The sequence below is a fragment of the Eumetopias jubatus genome, unplaced genomic scaffold, assembly GCF_037043125.1.
Source record: "Eumetopias jubatus isolate StellerSeaLion01/CBP00866 unplaced genomic scaffold, mEumJub1_p1.0 scaffold_3, whole genome shotgun sequence".
NCBI classification, from domain to species: Eukaryota; Metazoa; Chordata; class Mammalia; order Carnivora; family Otariidae; genus Eumetopias; species Eumetopias jubatus.
In genome coordinates this window covers 16231215-16254387 of record NW_028274809.1, presented here as the reverse complement: position 1 = coordinate 16254387, position 23173 = coordinate 16231215, and the positions used below count along the sequence as shown (strand labels likewise).

The window sequence follows — 23173 nt, the reverse complement described above, 5'->3', positions numbered from 1 at the left end:
AAGGTCATCATGGATAACCTTGGCCCCCAGGAGGGCCAAGCACTCAGTCTGTAGATGGCATTGCTGACAATCTTGAAGCAGTTATCATCGTCGCAGTTGTCTCCCTTTCTGAGCATTGTGACATCAGCGCAGGGGTTCAGGATGATGATGCTTTGTCTTCACCTTTCAAGTGAGCACAGCCTGTGTAAGATGGTGAAGACAGCAGTGGGCTCTGTGAGGTATTCAGCACACCACCCCATTTGATGTTGGTGGGATCTTGCTTCTGGAAAATGGGAATGGAATTCCCATTCACTGTCAGCTTTCCATTCTCAGCCTTGACGGTTCCTTGAACTTGCTAAGGGTAGAATCACTTATTAACATGTTCGTGTTATCAAGGTCAAGGAAAGGAATTACTAATGACCACAATGGCCACTTTGGAAGCAGGCTGGTGACAAGGCACCTGGTGACAAGACACCTGATACAAATCCCCTTAATCCAACTTTTACCATCATGACAAGGATGTGACCAGCACCGCATAACAAGGTGAAGTTTCAGGAGCACCTGGATGGCTCAGTAGGTTGAGAGGCTGACTCTTTTTTTTTTTTTTTTTAAGATTTCATTTATTTATTTGACAGAGAGAGACACAGCGAGAGAGGGAACACAAGCAGGGGGAGTGGAGAGGGAGAAGCGGGCTTCCCACTGAGCAGAGAGCCCGATGTGGGGCTCAATCCCAGGACCCTGTGATCATGACCTGAGCCGAAGGCAGACGCTTAACGACTGAGCCACCCAGGCACCCCAAGAGAGGCTGACTCTTGATTTGGCTCGGGTCAGGATCTCAGGGTCCTGGGATTGAGCCCTGCGTCGGGGTCCGTGCTCGGGGGCAGTGGGGGGAGTCTGCTTGAGGATTTCTCTCCCTCTCCCTCTGCCCCTACTCCTGCTCATGCTGGCTCACTCTCTCTCTAAAATAGATAAATAAATCTTAAAAAAAAAAAAAAAAAGGTGAGGCTTCTATTGAATGGGGAGGAACTGAGAGTTGCATGAGTTTTAAACATGAAAAAGGAAGTCACGCATTTTAGGCCAAGGACAGGTAGCAAGGTTGAGTAGCATGGACAGTGTGTTGTTCAAATCTGCTTGGTTCCTGAGTTCCAGATGGCAAGTGACATGAGGTTTGATAGCAAGAAATTTATCCAAATGTTTACCTAAATCTCTTTAGCTTCAGATTTCAGGAAATAAGAATTTGGATAGCAAGGGATACATGCATATTTACTGCCTGCTTGCTTGCTTGCAGGCATTCAGGACCTAGGCTTGTTGCAGGGGCCAGGGGAGTAAAACAGGCATAGCCAGGGCGCCTGGGTGGCTCAGTCGGTTCAGTGTCCGATCTTGATTTTGGCTCAGGTCATGATCTCAGGGTCATGGGATTGAGCCCTGCATCTGGCTCCATACTCAGTTGGGGAGTTTGCTTGTCTCTCTCCTTCTGCTCCTTCCCCTTCTTGCACACGCCCTCTCTCTCCTTCTCTAAATAAATAAAATCTTAAAAAAAAAAAAAGCATAGCCTAACCTAGAGGTATTCATATGAAAATGAGTGGTGATCAATAACCACATAATTATGTAACTGTGATTCCCAGAGTGCCTAGTATGTGAGGTGAGTTTTTATTTTTTAAATGTACATCTGGGTTCTACTTATGTTGTAAAATATAACCAAAAATCAGGTCATGATTTCACAGATATTGTACTAGAAAAGAGTAAGCCAATCTGAAGACCAATATTATCTAATAACATGAGTCGTCCATGGATGAGGCAGAATCTAGAAGGTGGTTTGTGACTGACTGTAGTTTGAAAAATACTAATGAGAGCTGGGCCTGGAGGGGACCCCAAACCCAACTGGGTAGGAGGGCCACAGAAAGTGTCCCACCAGAGGTCCAGACACATTCCAGTTAAAACTATGCTGACTCAATCTTTGAAAATACTAAAAAGCTACTCATTTAGGCTATCCTTGCCCCGTAAAGACAAGGGATGATGCTTGGCTAATTGGTGAGGCTGATTGGCGAAGAATTCATTTAGGCTCTTGGCTCAAATTGCTTGGGGTGATTTTCCTGAATTTGTTGGGTTTCTAACCTGTGGGAAAGTCCTGTTGCAGGTTTTACTGTTTTTGATGCAGGCAAGAGCACAAAGAGTCAGGTTAGTCGTCAGTCAGCCAAGACCGAAGGTGGAGTTTCCTTCCAGCTTAAATTCTGAGACTTTCTTCCTTATGTTTTGCTGTAGCCTAGGCTGGCTGGCTGGGTTACGCACACAGATTTTTAGTGCATGCTTGGAGATGCAAGTAGTTTGTGGTTTTAATCAGATGAGAAAATTGAACATGGTGAGTGACTAACATCTATTGCATTTTTGCTTTCAGGGGTCTATAAAAATAAAGGTTTTGATCTTTCAATATTACTTTGCAGTTTATTTTTCTGTGGTCAGCAGGACTGACATTGAAAATACTTAAAAATGTGAGAGAGGAGTCTCATAAAAAGGAATTTTCCTTGCAATGGTTACATTGTTATCTGAAGTGAATTTTTATTTGTATGAAAAACTCAAATAGTACACAACGTACCCACCCCAGACCTCAGTTCTACCCCCACAAGTGATTCTGCCATCCACAATTTCCCACGTACCTACATGCATTTATATGTAAATATATTTTTTTAAAAATACAAATGGGATCAACATATACTCTTGCAGCCTCTGGCTTTTTTTCATTTAACCATATATTTCACAATGCTTTTTGAACTGTTGCATAATTTATTTAACCAGTGGCCTGTCATAGGTATTTAGAGTTGTTTCCAGGTTTTTGTGATTGGTTGTTTGAAGGAGGGTGGGCTTATGCATGATTTTAGCTTTTGTATGTGCTCTATAATTATTAGGACTGAAGACACCCATTCCCTCAATGGGCACCATTTTGGATGTGACATCTATCCAGTAGTGAGTAAAAGATACTGTGGTCCCAGCCTTCTGCTGGATGATTCATTGGTGGAATGGTACAGATAAGAATTTGGAAATTTTCTCATCAGCGGTGACATCTTAATCTCTTAGTCGCGAGGGCAGTCAAGTGACCTCTATCGAGTGCTACATGCATGTAATGGGTTAGGATCACAGCATTTGGGCTCCTTAAGGAAAGATATCTGTTTGAATATATCAATCATCAGATGCTAGATGGTGGAATATGGTGAAAAGACCATAGGATTTGGAATCAGAAAACAAAATTCAAGTCCAGCTCCACTACTCTGATTGTGTTATCTTTAGAGAGACATTCATCTTCTCAGTTTCCTCATCTGTAAAATAGGAATGATATGAACATTAAAATAAGTAAGTTCTATGAAAACGCACTGGAAAAAAATCACTGCACAAATATTAGGTTATTATTGAACTCAACTCCTCCTTAATAATGAAAAGGAGGCTCCGTTGGTTGTTAAGTAACTTTCCTAAAGGTGTCCATATATCTATGACTTAATTATTAATCTTTGTACCTTTAGTATGTCTTCAAAAAGTCCAGAAGCAGATCTGAGCCTGAAAAAAATGGAGCATTAGAAAGAACAAGCAAATGTTGTAACTTAATTATTTTATTTTTCCTACCTGTCATTTGTGCTTTAGTTGTTATATCTCCATTTCCACAGGACCTTGAATATGTAAAGACCAGTTTTCTGTCAGTCTTCTGTGATTTATGGTGTTTGCTCTGTAATTTCTTTGTTTTGGTGCTTCAGGCATGGAATGAAATCTTATTAGTTTGAAATTACAGTTGCTTCTCTCAGTGACTCATCAACCCCCTCCCCCGCACGCACGCGCGCGCGCACACACACAAACACATGGCACACTGGAAATGAGCTCAGAATTTTTAAAAAGTAAATAAAATAAAGTCACGCCACAAGTATGAGAAGACATTCACCAACTGAAAACAACTTCTCTCACTGGCTGGTAGGCTGTGGCTTCTAGAATGTTCCGAAATAACCATAACAAAGAGCTGCTTTTAATTCACTCCCTGCCGACAAACAAGCTGCCACAGAGCCTCCCCCCCCCCCCCCCCCGCCGCACCCCACCCTCCCACACCCCCCAACCCCCATGTCTTCCAGGGAGAAGAGAGGACAGTATGCAGGGTAAACAAGAACACAGTCCAGTGCGGCCAGTCTCTTATAAAAGTGTTGATCTGAAAAGCCTCTGCAGCTAAAAATTGCTTTAAAATGAGTCCCCTACTCCTGGTTTGGAATAGGTGGGTTTTCAGCAGCTTTCTCTGTGGCCTGGGCCATCACTCTCCCTGGCTGCCCTGCAGAACCAGGTTAGGGCACAGTTGGGCGGGGCTCCTGAAGCAGAGAATATTAGTAATCCCCTAGCGGCTTCTCTGGAATCAATACTGGAAGGTGTTGTCAGTAACACTTTGCAGCAAAGGACACAAAGAAGAGGTGTTTCGAGGACCCATTTTGATGTCTAGTTTCTCTCTCTTTTCAATTTGTGATGAAATTCACATACCATGATATTCACCTTTTTAAGGAATGTAATTCAATGGTTTTTAGTGTATTCATGAAGTTGGGCAACCCTTACCCCGATCTACCTTCAGAACAGTTTCATGTCCCCCAAAAGAAGCCTCCTATCCCCATTCCCGTCCCCACCAGCCCCAGACAACCACTGATCTACTTTCTGTCTCTACGGATTTGCCTAAGCTGAACATTTCCCGTACATGGAATGATACTATATTTGTCCTTTTCTCCTCTGGCTGCTTTCACTTAGTATACTGTTTTCAGGGTTCGTCCATATTGTAGCCTTTGTACTTCATTGCTTTTTATGGACACATAATATCCCATTGTAAGGATATACTGCATTGTGTTGCTCCATTCATCAGCTGATGGATGTTTAGGTTGTTTAAACTTCGAGGCTATTGTGAAGGATGATGCTAAGACCATTCATGCGCAAGTTTCTGTGAGGACATAGGTTTTCAGTTCTCATGCGTACGTACCTAAAAGTGGAATGATTGGGTGTCTGATCTTTCTTTATCCAAATTATCAGATCAGTAACCTGAGAAGCAGAGGAATGAGCTTAATTTGGTTGGACTAAGAAACAAGATGGGTATGTACGGGCAGGGAAGCTATGGTCTTGGGATTACATGTTAGTGTTCTCTAGTCTCCAACAGTTAAAGAATGATATAACTAAATTCCTGACTTCTTAAAAATAAATCCATGGATAGGCTAGTTATAAGTCCCAGTGACTCACGATATGACACTGAGGGACACACTTTTGTTGCCGTGATTCCCTCGTGGCAGAGGGAGCAGAAGGAAGGAAGATGTCAAAGCTTATCAAAGTGTGTGTGTGTGGATGGAGGGTGGTGAGCGGATGTAATTTGAAATTATGTGCCTGTATCACACAGAGGATTTAGCTCTTATTGTAACAACAGTGGAGTCTTTACACCGTGGGGGTGGGGATGCTTTGGGGGGGAGGACAAATGGGGTACAGCTGGTAATCTGATTGTATAAAAAAGAATGAGTAACTGCCTTACTAGTAATAATGTTCTTGCAAGGATCCTCTATTTTCGAAACTATCTAGGTTTTATTTACACTAGTGTGAAAAGTAAAGTCTTGTTAATCTGAGATGCGTTAGACACTGTGGAGCTGTCAGTGGGATTGTAATAACTAGAAAGAGCAACCACATGAAGAGAAGATGCACTGCTTTCTCTGACTGCCTCGGATAAACCCAGACATGAAGAACAGACCCCAAGTTGGAAGTCCTTCCATGCCAGTAAGACATGTTCTGTGTTGACAGAATTGGTTTCCTAGAAAAAGCCTTTTGTCTGCTTGGGATCAACAGTAGACTCTCCAGAAAACTGGATTTTTCCCCCCACCCATACATTTCCTTTATCTTGTAATCAGGGCAGAAGTTAAAAAAAAAAAAAATAGACTAATTCCTCATCACCAAATGCCACAGGGCCCCAGCACCGGGCAGGGGACCCAGACAGCTTGCTAAGGCGTTAATGATCTGTAATTGCTTCCTGCCTTGCCGCCTCTCATGGATTTTTCCTTCACATGTAGGCCTTTGGGGCCTCAGCCCAAAGGAACGTGATGGATGATGAAACTTAATTTGGTCCCTTTAGGTAGGAGGGCCCTTCAACAATACAGAGCGAGGCCTTCCACTTAGGGCAAGCCATGTCAAGTTAATCATTATACTCTTGAACTGCAAATCAAATGGAGAAATAGTTCTCTTCTGCCACAGTACTCTTTTTTTTTTTTTTAAGATTTATTTATTTTAGAGAACACACGATCGGGGCGGGGGGGGGGGCGGAGGGGCAGAGGGGGAGGGAGAGGGAGAAAGAATCCTTGAGCAGACTCCCCACTGGCCAGGGAGGACCTCGGGGCTCGATCCCAGGTACCTGAGATCATGACCTGAGCCAAAATCAAGAGTGAGCCACCCAACCGACTAAGCCACCCAGGCACCCCTGCCATAGTACTCTTTTTAATAGACTTGATTTTTTAGAGCAGTTTTAGGCTCATTGCAAAATTGAACAAAAAGTATAGAGAGTTCCCATACACTCCTTGCCCTCAGCCATGCACAGCCTTCCCCATTATGAACATCCCACACCAGAGTGGTACATTGGTTACAATTGATGAGCCTACACTGACACGTGATAATCACCCAAAGTCCATCGTTTACAGTTTACTCTTGGTGTTGAACATTCTCTGGGTTTGGACAAATGTATAATGACCTGTATCCACCATTACAGTATCATATAGAGTAGTTTTACTGCCCTAAAAATTCTCTGTGCTCCACCTATTCATCTTTCCTCCCCTCCAATATCTGCCAACCCCTGATCTTTTTACTTCTCCACAGTTTTGCCTTTTCCAGAATATCATATAGATGGAATCCTATAGTATGTCGCCTTTCAGATTTTTTTTTTTTCACTTAGTGTGGACTTAAGGTCCTCCCATGTTCTTCTCAGGGCTTGAAAATGCGTTTCTTCTGGCGCTGAATAATATTCCTTTGTCTGGATGTACCACAGTTTGTTTATCCTTTCACCTACTGCAGCACATCTTAGTTGCATCTAAGTTTTGGCACTTATGAATAAAGCTGCTGGGAACACCCATGTACAGGGTTTCATGTGGACATAAGTTTTCAGTTCCATTTGGGTTAAATACCAAGGAGCATGATTGCTGAATCTTACTGTAAGAGAATATTTAGTTTTGTCAGAAGCCACTGAACTGTCCTCCAAAGTGGCCATACCATTTTACATTCCCACCAGCGAAGAATGAGCATTCCTGTTACTCTCCCCTCACCAGCACTTAGCATTGTCAGTGTTTTAGATTTTGACCATTCTGACAGATGTGTAATGATATCTCCCTGATTTATTTTGTAATTCCCTAATGACATTGATGCTTAATTCTGCAGTAATGTTTTTAATATATTAGACTTTTTGATTCTGTCCGACCCAGCACAGTTGTTTTTTTTTTTTTTTAAGCAGGACAATGCTGTTTTATTGAAGCAAATAAAATGCAAAGAAGCTAAGCATACTTTCTGCTAATGTTTCGATTCATAGGCTCCATGAGAACAAAGACCTCGTCTACCTTGTTCTTCATGGTGATCCCCAATCCAGCACAGTGCCTGTCATTCACACACTATTTGCTGAATATAGTGGATTAAATGGCAGTCTTCAAAAAGATACGTCTACATCCAATTATATGGGATCTTTTTTAGAAAAAGAATATCTTTTTTAGAAAAAGAATAATGGGAGGGGTAATTTGGTTAAGGATCTTGAGATGAGGAGATTACCTTGGATATGTGAGTGGGCCTTCAATCCAATGGCAAGTGCCCTTATAAGAAAAAGGCAGAGGGAGAGTTGAGATGGACAGAAAAGCAGGAGACAGAAGGATGGGGGAGAGGCAGTGTGATCACAGGGGCAGAGACTGGAGGAATGTGGCCACCAGAAACTAGAAGAGGCAAAGAAAGGACTCTGCCCAAGAACCCCTGGGAGTGTGGCCCTGTTGGCACCTTGATTACAGACACCTGGCCTCCAAGGCCTAGCCAACCACTAATCTATTTTCTGTCTCTCTGGATCTGCCGATTCTGGACATTTCGTATAAATGGAATCATGCAATATGTGGTCTTTTGTGTCTGTCTTCCTAAACTTAGCATAGTATCACCTCCTTTTATATTCTAAATGTATTGTAGTGCCCCTGTTGCTTTCCTTAAATGAGATTCATAGAAAATATGACCTACTTACGTAATTTCTAAAAATCTGCCTTGTAATAAGAAGGTGGCTTTTAAAATAAGCAAATTCTGGGGCCTGTCCACGTAGGGTAGTAGGATCCTTGAACCTATACACAGTGTCCCTGTGCGTCAACTACAGTGGCGTGGACGTGGGCATGTGACATTAGAGTCCCAAACACAACAAGCAGCATTTCCATCGGTGACCCAGTTTCTCCAAATGGTGAGCCATTCTAGATACAGTTCCAAACAAACCGAACTTCAGTCTTCCCTCTGTTTACTTGGTGTTTACGTTCTCAGAACCTTCGGTGCATGTTCAAACCTTGCAAAAAATATTTGGTGTTGACTTGTATCACAGACTTAGGCTCTCCGTTCAGAGGATTACAGAGAGGTGTTCACCTACAAGAATGTCTGGTAGAGCCCTCCAGAGTCATGTCAGAGACAAAAAACGATGTTCGAGAATGGCACCATCTTGTGTGTGAGTGGCACACCACACCCCTGGCCTCCTGCCCTCTTCATGCCGGCAGGGCCTACCATCATCGAGCTAACCAAGAGTGTCTCCCGGGAAACCATATGTCCCTTATGAGGACCAGTGGTTTAGCTCTTCTGAACTTAAACATTTCCAAATACACGATCACCTCTGGGTTCCTAGTCCATCAATATCTGTGGATTTTTTTCTCTCTTATTTAAATAATTTCTACTTGCCATTCTTCCAACACTTATAAACCTATCCAACATTCTTCCAGCTTAAAAAAAAATTTTTTTTAATCTGTCTGCTGCCCCACTTTTGCTGACCTTGATCCTACTTTTCTCTCTCACCTGGATTTTGTAATATTCTCTTACCTGGTCTCCTTCCCTCTAGTCTTGATGTCTTTGCCCCCACTCTGCCCAGGACACCGGAGGACAGATCAGGTCTGGCTACACCTGTTCCCCGAACCTCCAATGGACTGAAGACCTAGATGCCCTTCTACACAGTGTCTCATGGCCAGGCCCACCCCCCCCCACACACCTCCTCATCCTTGAGAGAACTTTGGAAATGTTGACATGTTGAAACCTAGTGCTCAATGGAATGGTATTAGGAGGTGGAGGCTTTGGGAGGTGCTTTGGTCATGAGGGTGGAGCCCTCATGAATAGGATTAGTGCCCCTTGTAAAAAGGATCCCAGAGAGCTCCCTCACTCCTTCTGCCAGGTGACGACCGAGCAGGAAGATGGCTGTCTGTGAACCAGGAAGCAGGTCCCCACCAGACCCCAAATCTGCTGGCTCCTTGATCTTGGACTTTCCATCCTCCAGAATGTAAGAAGTAGATTCCCATTGTTTATAAGCCACCAGTTTATGTTTGGTTGTTATGGCAACCCAAGCTAAGACAGCCACTTTTTGTGATGTGATCGACATACAGTAAATTGCATGTCTTTAACAGCTTTATTGGGGTATAATGCACATACCATACAATTCACCCATTGAAAATGTCCAATTCCACAATTCTTAGTGTGTTCACAAACTTTACACATATTTAAAACGTACGAGTTGGAATATTTTGGCATATGTACATATCCCTGAAATCATCACAGTTGTTAAGATAGATATCCATCACCCCTAAAAACATCCTCATGCCCATTTGTGATTTCTTCCTCACCCCACCCCTTTCCCGGCAACCATCCGTCTGCTTTCTGTCCTATAAAGTTAAGCCACTTTCAAGAATTTTATAAGTATGTACTTCTTTTTTCTTTGTTTTTTGTTCTGGCTTCTTCATTCTGTCTCTGCACATGTACATATCCAGAGAATTCGTTGGATAATTCTTTTCAAAGCATATTTGAAACAGATCTTCTGTTTATGCGACAGTTTTCTCCACTCACGGACTTGAAACCTAACCCAGGGCTCGACACATCATTGCTTTGCTGTAGTGAAAGCAAAGGCAGAGACTCCCCAACCCACGAGTGGTACTCCTTTCTTAGGACTTGAAAAATATAACCCTATTTTTTTTTTTTTAAGAGAGCTGTCATTACGGTAACTGTTACTTGAAATCTATTGATCAGATACAATGTGATGCTGTGGTGATATTGTTGAAAGAAAATGAACAATTGTCCATATTCTTAAGAACATCCTTCAAACACAGAAGGCAGAATAGAAATGAAGTCAGAGGGATTTGTCAACTTCAAGGAAATTTAAAAATTTGTCTGAAGGCCTCCCTGGCTGTCTTCACCTAATGATATTAAGGGTCCCTGTCTGAGGATTTCAAGAATTTCTGAACAAACTAGAGTTATTACACGAGCCGTGTTTTATTTTTGCTGGTGAGTGGGGAAGGGACAGTGTTGAGAAATCCATCTCAAGAAGCTTCTGCGACATTCCTGGTAGTCAGTGATGGCTGTGAGCTTTCCAACTGCACACATAATTGTCAGTCTGATGTGGTTTTTACAGGTTCACAGGAGGGAGGCAGAAACATGAAAGAGTGAGTTGGTTTCCAGGACAGTAGTTCCTGGTAATAAGGGGATGGTAAAGAGGTTGAATTTCAAAGTCCGATTAGAAATCACAGCTATGGAATTCAGTGATTGTCACTGAAAAGCCTGTGGATTTGGCCTGCTGTGCACAGACAGTGGCTCTTGGTTTTTTAACCCAGAGCAAAATGGCAGCGGAGCAGAAAACATAAGCAGCGCCTTCTGGGGGATGTGCGTACGCTAGAATAATGCTCCGAAATAAACAAGTTAAAAGAAAGCACCAGAATGTGGAAACCCTAAAGCACTCTGGCTGACTAATGAACATTATTTTGAAATAGTCCTTCCTCATGGGTTTTGTTCCAAAGCAAGGTAACTCCATCCATCACGAGCTAAAGAAAGCCCTAGTAAAATCAATTAGGGTTAGGTTTATGATTAAAGCCCATGACAAAGGGACCCAGGCGAGAACATAGTGTCAAACAGGGCTCCTCGGATTCTCGTGTGCACACGAACCATCTGGGAGTCTTGTGACAATGGGGTTCTAACTCCGTCTGTCCAGGAGGCTGGGGCCTGAGATTCTGCCTTTGAAACCAGTGCCCAGGTGGTGTGCACGCCGCCCACCCTCAGACCACACTTCAAGCTGCAAATGCAGACTTGGGGGAATGGGTTGCTCTTCTCTCTTTATCACCGATCCTGAAATCATCCTGTAAAGTTCCCTGACAAAATGAGTCTGTGGTTAATAGTCCTGGTTCATCTCTGAAGGATACAGAAGCCAAATTCTGATTTCTATCTTGTGTTCTAAAAAAAAGGGGGGGGGGGCAGTTTTTTCGTTCATGTCATCATGAAACATCATGAAAATCATTTGAAAAAACTGTAGATTGAGTTGTCTTTATTTTAGGGTTGAAAATATTCATGCCATTTATTTTACTGATGCTCCTGATGACTGAAAGAAATTAAATTTTATCCAGTGTGTTACCTACATGCATCAGGAATAACAGTGGCATTCAAAACTTTTTTAAGCAGAACTTCAGAACAGTTGCTTTTCTGGTTAAAACTTGAAAACGAAGACTGTCTGATTTGAGAACTGTCCTGGGTTTTGAGGTATTATCATGGTAGCATCAGCCACAGATTTTGAAGCAAAACTCCCTGGTTTCAAATCTGGTCCTCCACTTACTATATACAGTGGTTATTCCTCCATAAAATGGATCTGCATTCTCTGGTGTTACTGGATTAAGTGAATGAATATTTGTAAAGCTCTTAGAACAGTACCTGGCATGCATACAACGTATAGAAATGCTTGTTAAGTATATCACTAAAATTTAGATATGTGTTAATGTCGAGGTGCCTGGGTGGTATAGTCGGTTAAGCATCTGACTCTTGGTCTCACTTGGGGTCATGATTTCAGGGTCGTGGCATCAAGCTCCACCTTGGGCTTCACGCTTAGCTCGGAGTCTGCTCAAGATTCTCTCCCTCTGCCCTACCCCCCCCAACTCCTGCACTCTCTCTCCCTCTCTAAAATAAATAAATCTCAAAAAAAAAAAAAAAAGAAAAGAAAAGAAGATGTGTTAATGTCATGTCTTACTGGCCCAGTGGTCTTCTGGAATTCAAAAGGTCTGTTTCTCTTTTTACAGACTAAAATAGTATCCTACAAAACTTTCCCAGCTGGTAGCTGGGTCAGAGAGGATGGTGATTTCAGCCAACAGACTGGGAACCCCAAAATAAATTTGCACCATCTAGGGGTTTTACTTGTTTGGTTGGACTCACCTCAGCCCTTTGGTTTTGCAGTTGGTGATGTATATTGGCCAGGTGGCCAAGGACATCTTGAAGTGGCCTCGTCCCCTCTCCCCACCTGTGGTAAAGCTGGAGAAAAGGGTGATTGATGAGTACGGAATGCCGTCCACCCACGCCATGGCGGCCACGGCCATATCCTTCACCCTCCTCATCTCTACTATGGACAGATACCAGGTGAGGCCCGACTCCTCTTCCTCCCGTTTAACCTCATCCATGCAGTGAGGCAGTAAAGAGAGGTTTTGCTTCAGAATTTTCCTTTTTGAGGAACTTTGAGGTTTATGAAATGAAGACTATGGGGGATCGAAATGTATTGAGCCATCAGTGATAATTTCTTTATAGAGAAAGTGACACATGGCTTAGCGTCCAAATGAGGCCATGCCTCATGGTGAAAGTGATACCCGCAGGAACAACACCCCCACCACGAGACAACATGGACTGCCCCAGGAACAGGGTGTGGAGTCTCCCCAGCGGAGCATCGTTACCCTGAGCTGCCCAACTAGACCGCACATTATCGGTTCTCTCATCTTCTTGTTTGTAGCAGACGGGAGGAGCTTAGGATCCTCATCATTGGTCCTCCAGGACTGAGATGATTCCCCCAGATAAATCCTCCTGCTAGATTCCCCAGGGCCCAGGACAGGAAAGGGTCTGGGCCCCACATTGGTTCCCAAGGATACCTCTGCCCCCGGTTGGGGCTCAACCACTAGAAATAATGGCTCCATGTTTTCTAGAGTACTCTAAGGGACAGCAGGTTGATAAATGTTGCAAATAGAAGAATGTCACTTAATTAATAATCTGCTTAGATGCCAGTTACAGTCAGACCTTTTAAAAGTTGCACTAGTACTGCAGTGAAGTTTTTTTTGCCTGAGAAGTTTTGCTCCAAGTTTGTGTTTCATTTAATAAATAGTACCTTTTACTCTCCGGACAATTCAGATTTCATTAAACTTAACCATCTTGTATGTAAAAGACAGTACTGTTTCGCCTCGTCCCTTCATCCTCAAAACACGGGAGCACATTTTGTGCTCCAGGTTGTGCAGAACTAGGGGAGTCCACCTGATGCCGTTGGACAAAGACAAGATTAGTGTTGGGTCCTGGTCTATGGTAGAAACGTCTTCTGCCTAGTCACCTGGGGGTCAGACCTCAGTTTCCTGGATGGGAAAGGGATGGGTCTAAGGAGTATGTCCAACTTGGTATATTATAATCTATTGTAACTTACTTACGTGTCATGCCAAGATCAGAAATGTCTGTGATCTCCAGTACTGTCTGAATTCACTTAATGCAGACTTAGGAGCTACATCGTACACAGGGCATATGCCCCAGAAGGACACGGGCAGCCCAAGGCCGGCCCCCATCGGGCTGCTGTCAGCATCCAGAGAGGCATTGTGCAGGAAAAAAGCCCCAAGCAGCAGCTGACTGCAAGAGCACAGCAACAACCACTGTTTATAGACTCATTTCAAGGCCTCCTGGTCCTTCTCAAAAAACTCTTTTCAGCTCATATGATGCAGCAGTTTTCAGCCTGAGCTGTTATTCAATTTTTAATGATAAATATATTTAGCTATTTGGGTTATTTGCTGTAAACAGTTCTAAATATGGCTTATTTATATGACTGTGTGTGCAGGCTAATGCCCAGACTCTAATTTTTGAAAGCATTAACTCATTCATTTCTAACCCTTTTTCTTAAATTAAAATCCAAGACGCGGTTAATGATAAATATTAAGAAAAGACCTACGACCATGTATAATTGTACTCCCATCTTGCATCAGAAAGAAGGTGCTGGGCTTGGATTCAGAAGAGGGGGCTTCTGGTTCTGACTCTTACCCTTTACGGACTGAGTGACCTTGGGCAGGTCATTTGGCCTCTCTGGGGCCAGCTCCTGTTGTGAGGACCAAATGGGATGATTTGCGTTTCTTCTATCAGCGTCTGTGTGCTAAAGTTTAATAGCGACGTAACTGATTATCTAGGTTAAGGATTTCCTCAGCTGTGGAATGGAGCTAATGATAGAACCCACTTCATAGGATTGTGCGAAGATGGGAGGAGGGGGTGACTCTAAAGTGCTTCACACAACGTAGACAGCTCTCTGCCATCTTTATTCTTTTCACCATGGGACGCCACAGGTGTTAGTGCTTGAAGCACATGGATTATGTCTCTACGTCTTCGTTTATAAGCAGAATACCCCTGTGCTCCTTATAGGACTCAGCAGTAGCCAGATTCCTCTGGTTGCTGTAGTTACCCACCAGCAAATGATGAGATGTAGTAAAGTCTGGATTTTTGCCTCAACATCTGTATGTAAAGGTGCCCGTTCTTAGCCTGGCTGGGCTTCCTTAGGAAGCCAGTGGTGGCCAAGCTTTACCGCCCAGCGCTCAATGAGGAAGTTGTCGGTTGCACTTCCGGGTGATAGGACTGTCCCATCTACCTCGCCCCTCGCTCCACACTACACTTCATACATGTTGGGCGACGAATAGGTTGAAGTAAAGAATGATTTACTTCACGAAAACTATCCACACCATGTCTGTGGTCATGAGGCCTTAAGCCAAGTTCTAACGATGTCATAGGCATCTTCCCCTTCTTTTTGCTCTTTTTCCCACTTTTCAAGTGGTTTGAGACCATCAGACTGCCGCTCTGGGGAAACTGAGGGTGAGGCTAGCAGTCGTTGGGTGGGAACCCTTTCCTCCCACCGTGTCAAACCGTGTGAGCACAATCTCATGGCCTTGTTTTCTCTTCTCCCCTCACAGTATCCCTTTGCTTTGGGACTGCTGATGGCTGTGGTGTTTTCCACCTTGGTGTGTCTCAGCAGACTGTACACCGGGATGCACACGGTGCTGGTAAGTCCTGCGGTCAGGTCTTTGGGTGACTGTCCCAATAACCCTGCGGCCGATGTATCAGTGTGTTCTTCACACTTCTACAGCTGTTTGCATGTGTAATTATATTTCCCATCAGGCCCATGAGGTAAGTAATTATTATGTTGTGGCCCCTGCATCATCATCATCATCATAATAATAATAATGAATCATTAAGATAATATCAAGGAGGCTCACCTGGGCTAGACCCTCGTGACTTGGAAGATTGGCTAGAATGGCAACAGAGGCTCAGTCATTTAGGTTCATGTTGGTTTACTGATGATGCAGAAGTAGTGCAGGAAAAACACCCAGGGTCAAGGAGACGAGTGGGTGGATAGGGTTCCCCACTTAGACCCTCACACAGACAGGCCTGGATTTTTAAGGATCTCAGCTGCCCTTTTAGAGAAGGGGTCCCACTGGGTCAAAAGAGCTCAGAATCATGGGTTCGCTTCCTTCTGTACTGTTCTGGGCTGGGGGCCATGGTGGGCACAGAGAGACCCACCTGCATTTAAAAGTTCAGCTACCCTTTTACCATATTCAGAATTTCAAGGGCTGCTCTGGTTAGCACAGTTAAAATCACCTCAGAGCTCTATTTCCTGGTGTATTAGCCAGTTGCCTTGAGGTTCCAGAGCACAAGGCTGGCTATGGTTTACCACGGGGCACTACTGATCATCATAACTGGCCTAAGAAAGATGTCTCTAGAAAGGAATGGGCCCTTGCTATTTGTTGTACTCTCCATATGAAGCTCAAAAACTGTTAGGAAAGGCCACCCTCTTGTTTCTCCTCCCGGTGCCTGGTGTTGGCAGTTGCAAGAAGGGTGGCAGGGAGGGTTGGGAAGGGCAGAAGCAGCAGAGGTGAACGGGTAGCGAGGAAATAAGCCGAGAGAAAACAAGCTTATGGCTACACGAGACTCAGAGAGAGACATCTTGCTTCCCTCATGAAAATGCACACCCTAACTCAAGGAAAAGCAAGGGGAAGCCGAGAGCCAATGGAGTTGAGGCTGGGCCTTGGTGAGGGAAGTAAGGCACAAACGGCATGCCAGACAGCTCCGCGACCAAGGTGAAAGATTTTAAATCAAAATGAATGTGAAAAGTTTCCACGTTAAACCAAACATCCGGGGCACCTGGGCAGCTCAGTCGGTTAAGTGTCTGCCTTCAGCTCAGGTCATGATCCCGGGGTCCTGGGATCGAGCCCCACATCGGGCTCCCTGCTCCGCGGGGAGCCTGCTTCTCCCTCTCCCTCTCCCACTCCCCCTGTTTGCGTTCTCTCTCTTTCTCTCTGTCAAATAAATAAAATCTTTTTTTAAAAAATTCCACATTTCAACTAAGGTCCAGCTCTGCCCCTGAATTTGCCCGCCGCTGCTTTCTCTCGCCCCATCCTCACTCCGGCCTGACCAGATCTGGAAGGTTCTGCAGGAGCAGTTAGGGGCCTGGCTCCTCTCCCTCCTAAGATGTGTCCTTGCTGTCCTCGTCCCGTCACCCGGCGCATCTGGCTTCTGAGCCCACAGGGGAACAGAGAGGAGAGCATTCTTGATTTGCCACACTACTGCTTCGCATTAGAAAGAGGTTCTCTCCAAATACGTCCACAGACTTAAAAATGGAACCAGGCAGAAGTCTCGCGGGTGTTTTGGCATTTCTTTTATCTGGGGCTACTTTTTTAAATTTCCATAGGCTGTCATTAAAAAAATGATCGTGAGAATTCAGGTCAACATGAGAAGCAGCGTAAATACGAGGACGTGGGGCTGCAGACGTGAGTAGAGATCACAGAAAACCCACCTCAAGAGAAACACAGCTTCGTGTCTGGCTTTTCTTTTTCAAGTGTTTTATGGGGATAGGGAAGCAGGTATTTGTGGGGAGGATTACTTAAGCCTCTCATTCAGCTGCAGGGAATGGGCACAGCAGCTCCTTTTGGAGCATCTGTCCCAGAAGAAACTGGAGCGAAGCTGTAGCAACTTCCACCCCTACCCTGTGCCCCCATTGCCCACTCCTCCCCCCGGGGCTCCTTCCACAAGTGCAATTTTATTTTATAAAGGTCTGAGACCCTGACTCAGGCCCAGGCCCGAGTGGAGACAGACGCATGGCCCAGGGTTCGATGGCACATAATTTCTAGCAGCTGAAGGGGGCAGTTGGTTTTAATAGTAAGATCCAGTTAAATAATAGATTGGAAGTCTTCTTCCTTCAACAGCAACTCAGTAGTTTGCTGCAGGGTGCCAGGCCGGGAGCTTGATCATTGAGATATGGAAGTAAACAAAACCTACCTCACCCTTCTGGGTCCCTGAGTGTTGATGGTGACAGAGGTATGAGCTGCTGATAATTAGCCTGGAGCAGCTTGATCAGGCCGACTAAGGGGGCATGCCTCTCCCCCAGACCCCTTGCGGTCACCAGGAACTGCCATGAGCTAATGGTTCTCAACCCTGGCTGTGTATTCTCATCCCATGGAAAGCTTTGTAAAAATATCCCTGGGGGTATTTGGACACCCACATTCATACCAGCAGCATTATTCACAATAACTGAAGAGTGGAAATCACACACACACACACACACACACACACACACACACACACACACACACACACCCTAAGCATTGGTATTTGTTCAAAGATCCTCTGTAGATTTCTATGTGCAGCCAGGGTTGAGAGCCATGATTAGACTAATTATCCTCTAGAACTGGCCACGAGCCTGTGCCTGAACCAGACTGGAGAAGGCAGGTGGCAGGCAGGTGGAGACAGATGCTATGTAGACACCCGCCATGTCCACAGCATGAATCCTAATGGTGTGCAGTGAGGACACAAACAGCTCGCATGTCATTCAGGGGGCTGCCTGCTTCATGCAAATGGTTCTCTGCCCATGAAGCAGAAGCAATTCAAGGAGAACAGAAATTTACTTATCTCACCCCTTAAGAAATCACTCCTTGTCAGAGGTGAGTGGCTTGCTCGCTGAAGTCAAGGCTTTGGGGACAGGCCCCAAGCTGACTCCTGGGCAGGCCTGAATGAAGCCTGAGGAGGCAGCGAACCCACACGTGGGGTCACTGTCCTGCCAAACCAGCTCTGGCTGCACCTCAGAGAAGGGTGTCTCCATCCACCAAGATGCCTCGGCAAGAAAGCTGGGCACCGCCCTAGCTCCTCCCTTCCCACACTCCTCAGCCAGGCAGTCACCAAGCTGAATTAGTTCTGACTCTTAAAAATTTCTTAGAGCAGCTCTCACACCACTGCCGGGATATTAGGAGTGTCTCCATCTCCTGTTGGATGTGAAGTATGACCCAGGTAGCCCCAACTGTGAGTGGCAGCCATCTGGGGACCCTAAGGGAACTAACCTTTGAGAGAAGTCAGTACTGTTCATGGCAAAACATGGAAATAAAACATGGCAGCCCTGATGACATCCTTGAGCTGCTGATCCACCACACCTGGGGCCACACTGCCTCTAGGCTTGTTGTTCAAGGTAAAAAGTTCATTATTGCTCAACTGATTTTTATTGAAGTCTTACATTTCCCATAGTGAAAAGTGTCCTAACCAATGATTTACAGAAACAACTTTTTGTGTATAATTTCATGTTCTCTGCGTTTGAAGAGGAAACCAATTGCAGTCAGCTGAAGGGGAGTGGTGGGGAAGGAAGAAAGACAGGGTAGAATGTCTCGGAAGGCCTGGGGCAGCTCATGGAACTCAGTATGGATGGGGCTGAGCAACTAAACCTCTGAAAAGCCCAGAACCATGGTGTCTCCGAGAATGCCTTCCTGTCCCTCTGGAGGACTACTGTTCGAAGAACCCCACAACCTCTCTCTCAGATCAAAACCTTAATTTCCAGAGGTCTGGAAACTAATTGCCCTGTGTGCTACCCTTGGACCAGTGAGGCTCAGGAAGAGGAACAGGTCCCAGAGCAGAAACAAGACCCCAGGAGTCACTTCCGTGGGCTGCAAAGGCAGTGCCCCGAGAACAAGGAGTAGAAAGACAACCCAGAATTCCCAAACCTAAGAAGTTACTGTCTGCACAGGTCAGGACTCCTAGGGTGCAAATAATAGACACCAACTCAAACTCACTTAAGCTTAAAGGAAAATGTATTGGTTTTTATAGCCACGCTGTAGGAAGGGCAGAGGGCAGGTAGCCATTGGGAGAACGGGACTTGCGGTCTAGATCTTTGCTGGAAGTCTCCCCACTCATCCTTAAGCTTCTCTGTACATCTCTTCACATGGTAGATCCGTGCTCTTGGGCTGCCTTCTCTCTGAGGCTAGATCCAAGGAGCTCTGGGCTTAAATTCTGTTTTGTTCCTGAAAGGATTGTAGTAGAGAGAATTTCAGGAAAGCGTCTAATGGCCTGACCTGCACAGTGAGCCCATTGCTGCACCAAACGCTATGGAAGGGTGCCGAGGACAGTGATTGGTCCAGTGGGGGTAGGAGCCAGCCTGTGTGAGCAGGGTCCCCGATGGGCAGGGATGGTTAGGGTTGGGATTAAGGTTGGCCTGTGGGAGGAGCAGTTCTCCAAAATGAAATGGGTCTGTTGTCAGAAGAAAAGGGCAGGCAAATCCCTAGTGGTATCCTTTCTACATTGACATTATTGTGTTTTCCTGCTCTTCCAAGGACTCAGAAACTGGGCATTATGCTTGTTTATGTGGGGAAAGGAGGATTAGAGCAAATCAAGAAGGTTTCATGCTCAGTTTTCGGTGCCTGAGATTAATCAACTTGAACAGAATTGATTTTAAGTCTTTTGACTGATAAGGCAATTATCCCCAATATGTTAACGGTAAAATTAGCCGGAGTTGTTGTTGCTAGATTAGTGAATGGTTGTCCCACTATTTTGAATTTGAATTAGCTGAAATGCTGTTCTATTTTATTGTCCCTAAATTGTTTGATCTGTGGATAGTTATATAGATACTGGGTTTTATTTTTTATTTGCTTACTCATTTATTTTTTTCCCCTATTGCTTTAGTTTTGGTTGCAGTTGGAGAACGTTGAAAAGGCTTCTCAAATATTAAATTATCTGCAGCCCATACAAAACTCTGTTCTGGCTTTGGACTAGAGCAGTCTTGGCATGTTTTTTTTTTCCAAGTTCTTTGAAACTACTTAAAAAAAAAAAACCTTACTTCAAACTCCCCTTCTTAATATGGAAAAGAAAGCTAATTGTAATATGAATTCTACCCAACCAAGCCTTACTTTCCGTTATAGGGTAAATTAATTACTGAGATAAAAAGGGAATTTGGTTGTGTTTCTGAGCACTCCGTTATTATGCACATTGGTTTTTCTTTACCTTGGAGAGACATATTTTTATTCTTTTATTAAAATAGAGAATTATTTCTGGTTTCATAGGTAATAAGGACTCGTGGTAGAACATTCTTCCTCTGTTGTTTTTAAAGTTGTTGTTGTGTTTTTTTAAGATGAAATAAATCATTATTCGTTAACCACCGTAGGAGAAGGGCCGACAGCCATTTGTTAGGATGATATAAAGGGAAACTGAAGACGTTATATGCTTCTATATCAATCAAACTGAAGTTAGGGCATTTCCAGCAAGAGCTGCTTGTGGTATGTATTCCTAACAATAAATGTAGGATCTGCTTTCTCCACACTGTCCAAAAAGCCCCGGCTGGGGCTCAGTTTTCTGTCTGTCCTGCAAGTGGGAGGTGAGTGGGCTAGCCGGGAGTGCTCCGAATCCAGGAGGGGAGCTGGACTGAGCCTTGAATGCAGCCTGCCCAAGATTGGCAAAGACAGAAGGTTGTCCATGCACTAGAATCGTGCAGAGGCCAGAGGCCCCTCGTGGGCAGTGAGCCAAAATGTAAAGGGCCGAAGCAGGCAGGCACAGACTAGTATGGGGCCAGTTGGTCTCAGACCAGAAGCCTCATCCATCCTTCCTGCTGCAGTAGAAACTGGTTGGCCTCAGAAGCCGTTCTAGTGTTGTAGGTTTTCAGACCTGAGACAACTAACTGACAATTAGCCCGACTCTCCAAGGCTAATGGCTGGACAGCCAAGCCAAGTGGACGAGGCTGGCAGCTACGGAGATGGTCCATTGAGGTGGAGTCAGCCAGGCAGGGTGGCCATGGGGAAAACAGGTCAGTGACAACCTCCCAGAAGTGTCCTTAAATCCCGGATTGCTGAAAAGGGAGCTTGGATAAATGCTTAAAGTCTAGATTGTGTCGAGAATGCCTTCACTTTTGCCAAATAAATAAACAACCACATGCAGGGGTGGAGCCCAGCGCTGGGATCTAGCACCACGGGGTTATACTTGTGCTTTAGGTGAGTTCCAGTTACTCGTAATGTAAGAGCAAGAGATTGGGTTAAACCTTCCACAGAAGCCCAGTCTCCACCTGTTTCTTTCATTAGGTACTTGCCTTTGGGATGATACAGTGTGCTACAGTTTCACTGAAGGGTGAGGTGTTTCTATAAGCTTATAATCGTATGCCTCTCTTAACAGAAAATGCGCTGTCTTCAAAATCTGTGCGATCCACTTTTGTAAAATGAATCAGACCTTCCCATTTATTTACATGATTTTTTTTTTAAGATTTTATTTATTATTTATTTGAGAGAGAGAGAGTGCATAAGCAGGCAGAAGGAGAGGGAGAAGGAGAGGGAAAAGCAGACTCCTGCTAAGCAGGGAGCCCAATGTGGGGCTCGATCCCAGGACCCTGAGATCATGACCTGAGCCAAAGGCAGACGCTTAACTGACGGAGCCACTATTTCAAGGTAAAGAAATAGGTGCCCCTATTTATAGGATTTTTTTTTTTTTTAAGATTTTACACACAGATTTTTGAAAGAGATTCTTTGGCCCCTTGGGAAAATATGTATATACAAATTTCTCCCATAATGCTCACTGCTGCTGTGACATCCCAGAAAATGTTGGCATGCACTTGCCAATGCACTTTATTGTTGTTGCAACTTTCTCCATCATTGCTGGTTTGTCCTACCAACAGACCAAACAGAAGAAGAGGTGGAATGATCTGCTATGATCCTCAACTAACCACTGAAACCTGAGAATGGAGCCTATTTCTGAATCAAATTCAGTCGTAAGAAAAACAAATTTAGTTCAATAAATTATTCACCTTCAGAGGACAGATGTAGAAAGGAAGAATCCTACACATTTAATATCAGTAGGTCAGAGCTGCAGAGGCAGAAGCAAATCCAGTGTGCTCAAGGTGAGGTGACTTGGACTCAGGCAGGAAGCCTCTCCTACTCGTCACGCTACCTCAAAAACTGGAAAAATCAGAAAGAAAATATTAATGAATATTTATGGAGGCTTAAAATAGAAAAAGGTATGATGTGAAATGTAACAGTCCACAAAGAAAAGTTAGAAGAGCTGACTACATACGTTTTTTTTCACTTCTATATATAAAAAAAATCAAAAGTCATCGTTAAGGGACGCCTGGGTGGCTCAGTCAGTTAAGCATCCGCCTTGGGCTCAAGCCATGATCCCAGGGTCCTAGGATCGAGTCCCGCATTGGGATCCTAAGGAGCCTGCTTCTCCCTCTGTCTGCCGCTCCCCCTGCTTGTGCGCTCTATCTGACAAATAAACAAATAAAATCTTAAAAAAAAAAAGTCATAGTTAAAAACATAAATGTAATAAATGATAGACAAACAATTATTATAAGGAATCAAGAGCAGGCAATAACAAGAACAGGCAATTCCCAAAAGAAAAAAATAAAAATGTCCAGTAAGCATAAGGAATCAATCTTACCTATATTTACAGGGATGTAATAGAAGTCATGAAGGACAGGTAAAAGTGAGATGCCATTTTAAAATTTTTGCTTGTGAGAGTGGTGAAAAATACAATCAATCATTGATGATAAGGAGTTGAGTAAAGGGATATTCTCATAAGGGGACCTTTGGATGTAATATGTATCAAAAACAGTAAAATGTGTGATGCATGCCTTTTCCAGGTATTATCCTAAAGAATCATTGAATATATTGGTGGTAGTGTTCTTTAAAAATAGTGCAGCATTGGCATG

The 23173-nt window shown here is 44.2% G+C and overlaps 1 protein-coding gene across 2 annotated transcripts in view; it reads left to right on the top strand.

Moving 5' to 3' along the window:
• SGPP2 (sphingosine-1-phosphate phosphatase 2) overlaps positions 1-23173 on the top strand; it is a 105477-nt gene that overhangs the window by 65148 nt on the left and 17156 nt on the right. The window contains exons 3-4 of one of the 2 annotated variants that reach the window (XM_028105290.2): positions 12412-12591; positions 15147-15236. In XM_028105290.2, the coding sequence (XP_027961091.1) occupies positions 12412-12591; positions 15147-15236 (270 nt within the window). Of the gene's footprint in view, positions 1-12411; positions 12592-15146; positions 15254-23173 lie in introns of both variants that reach the window. The other variant, XM_088021541.1, reaches the window with a different exon arrangement.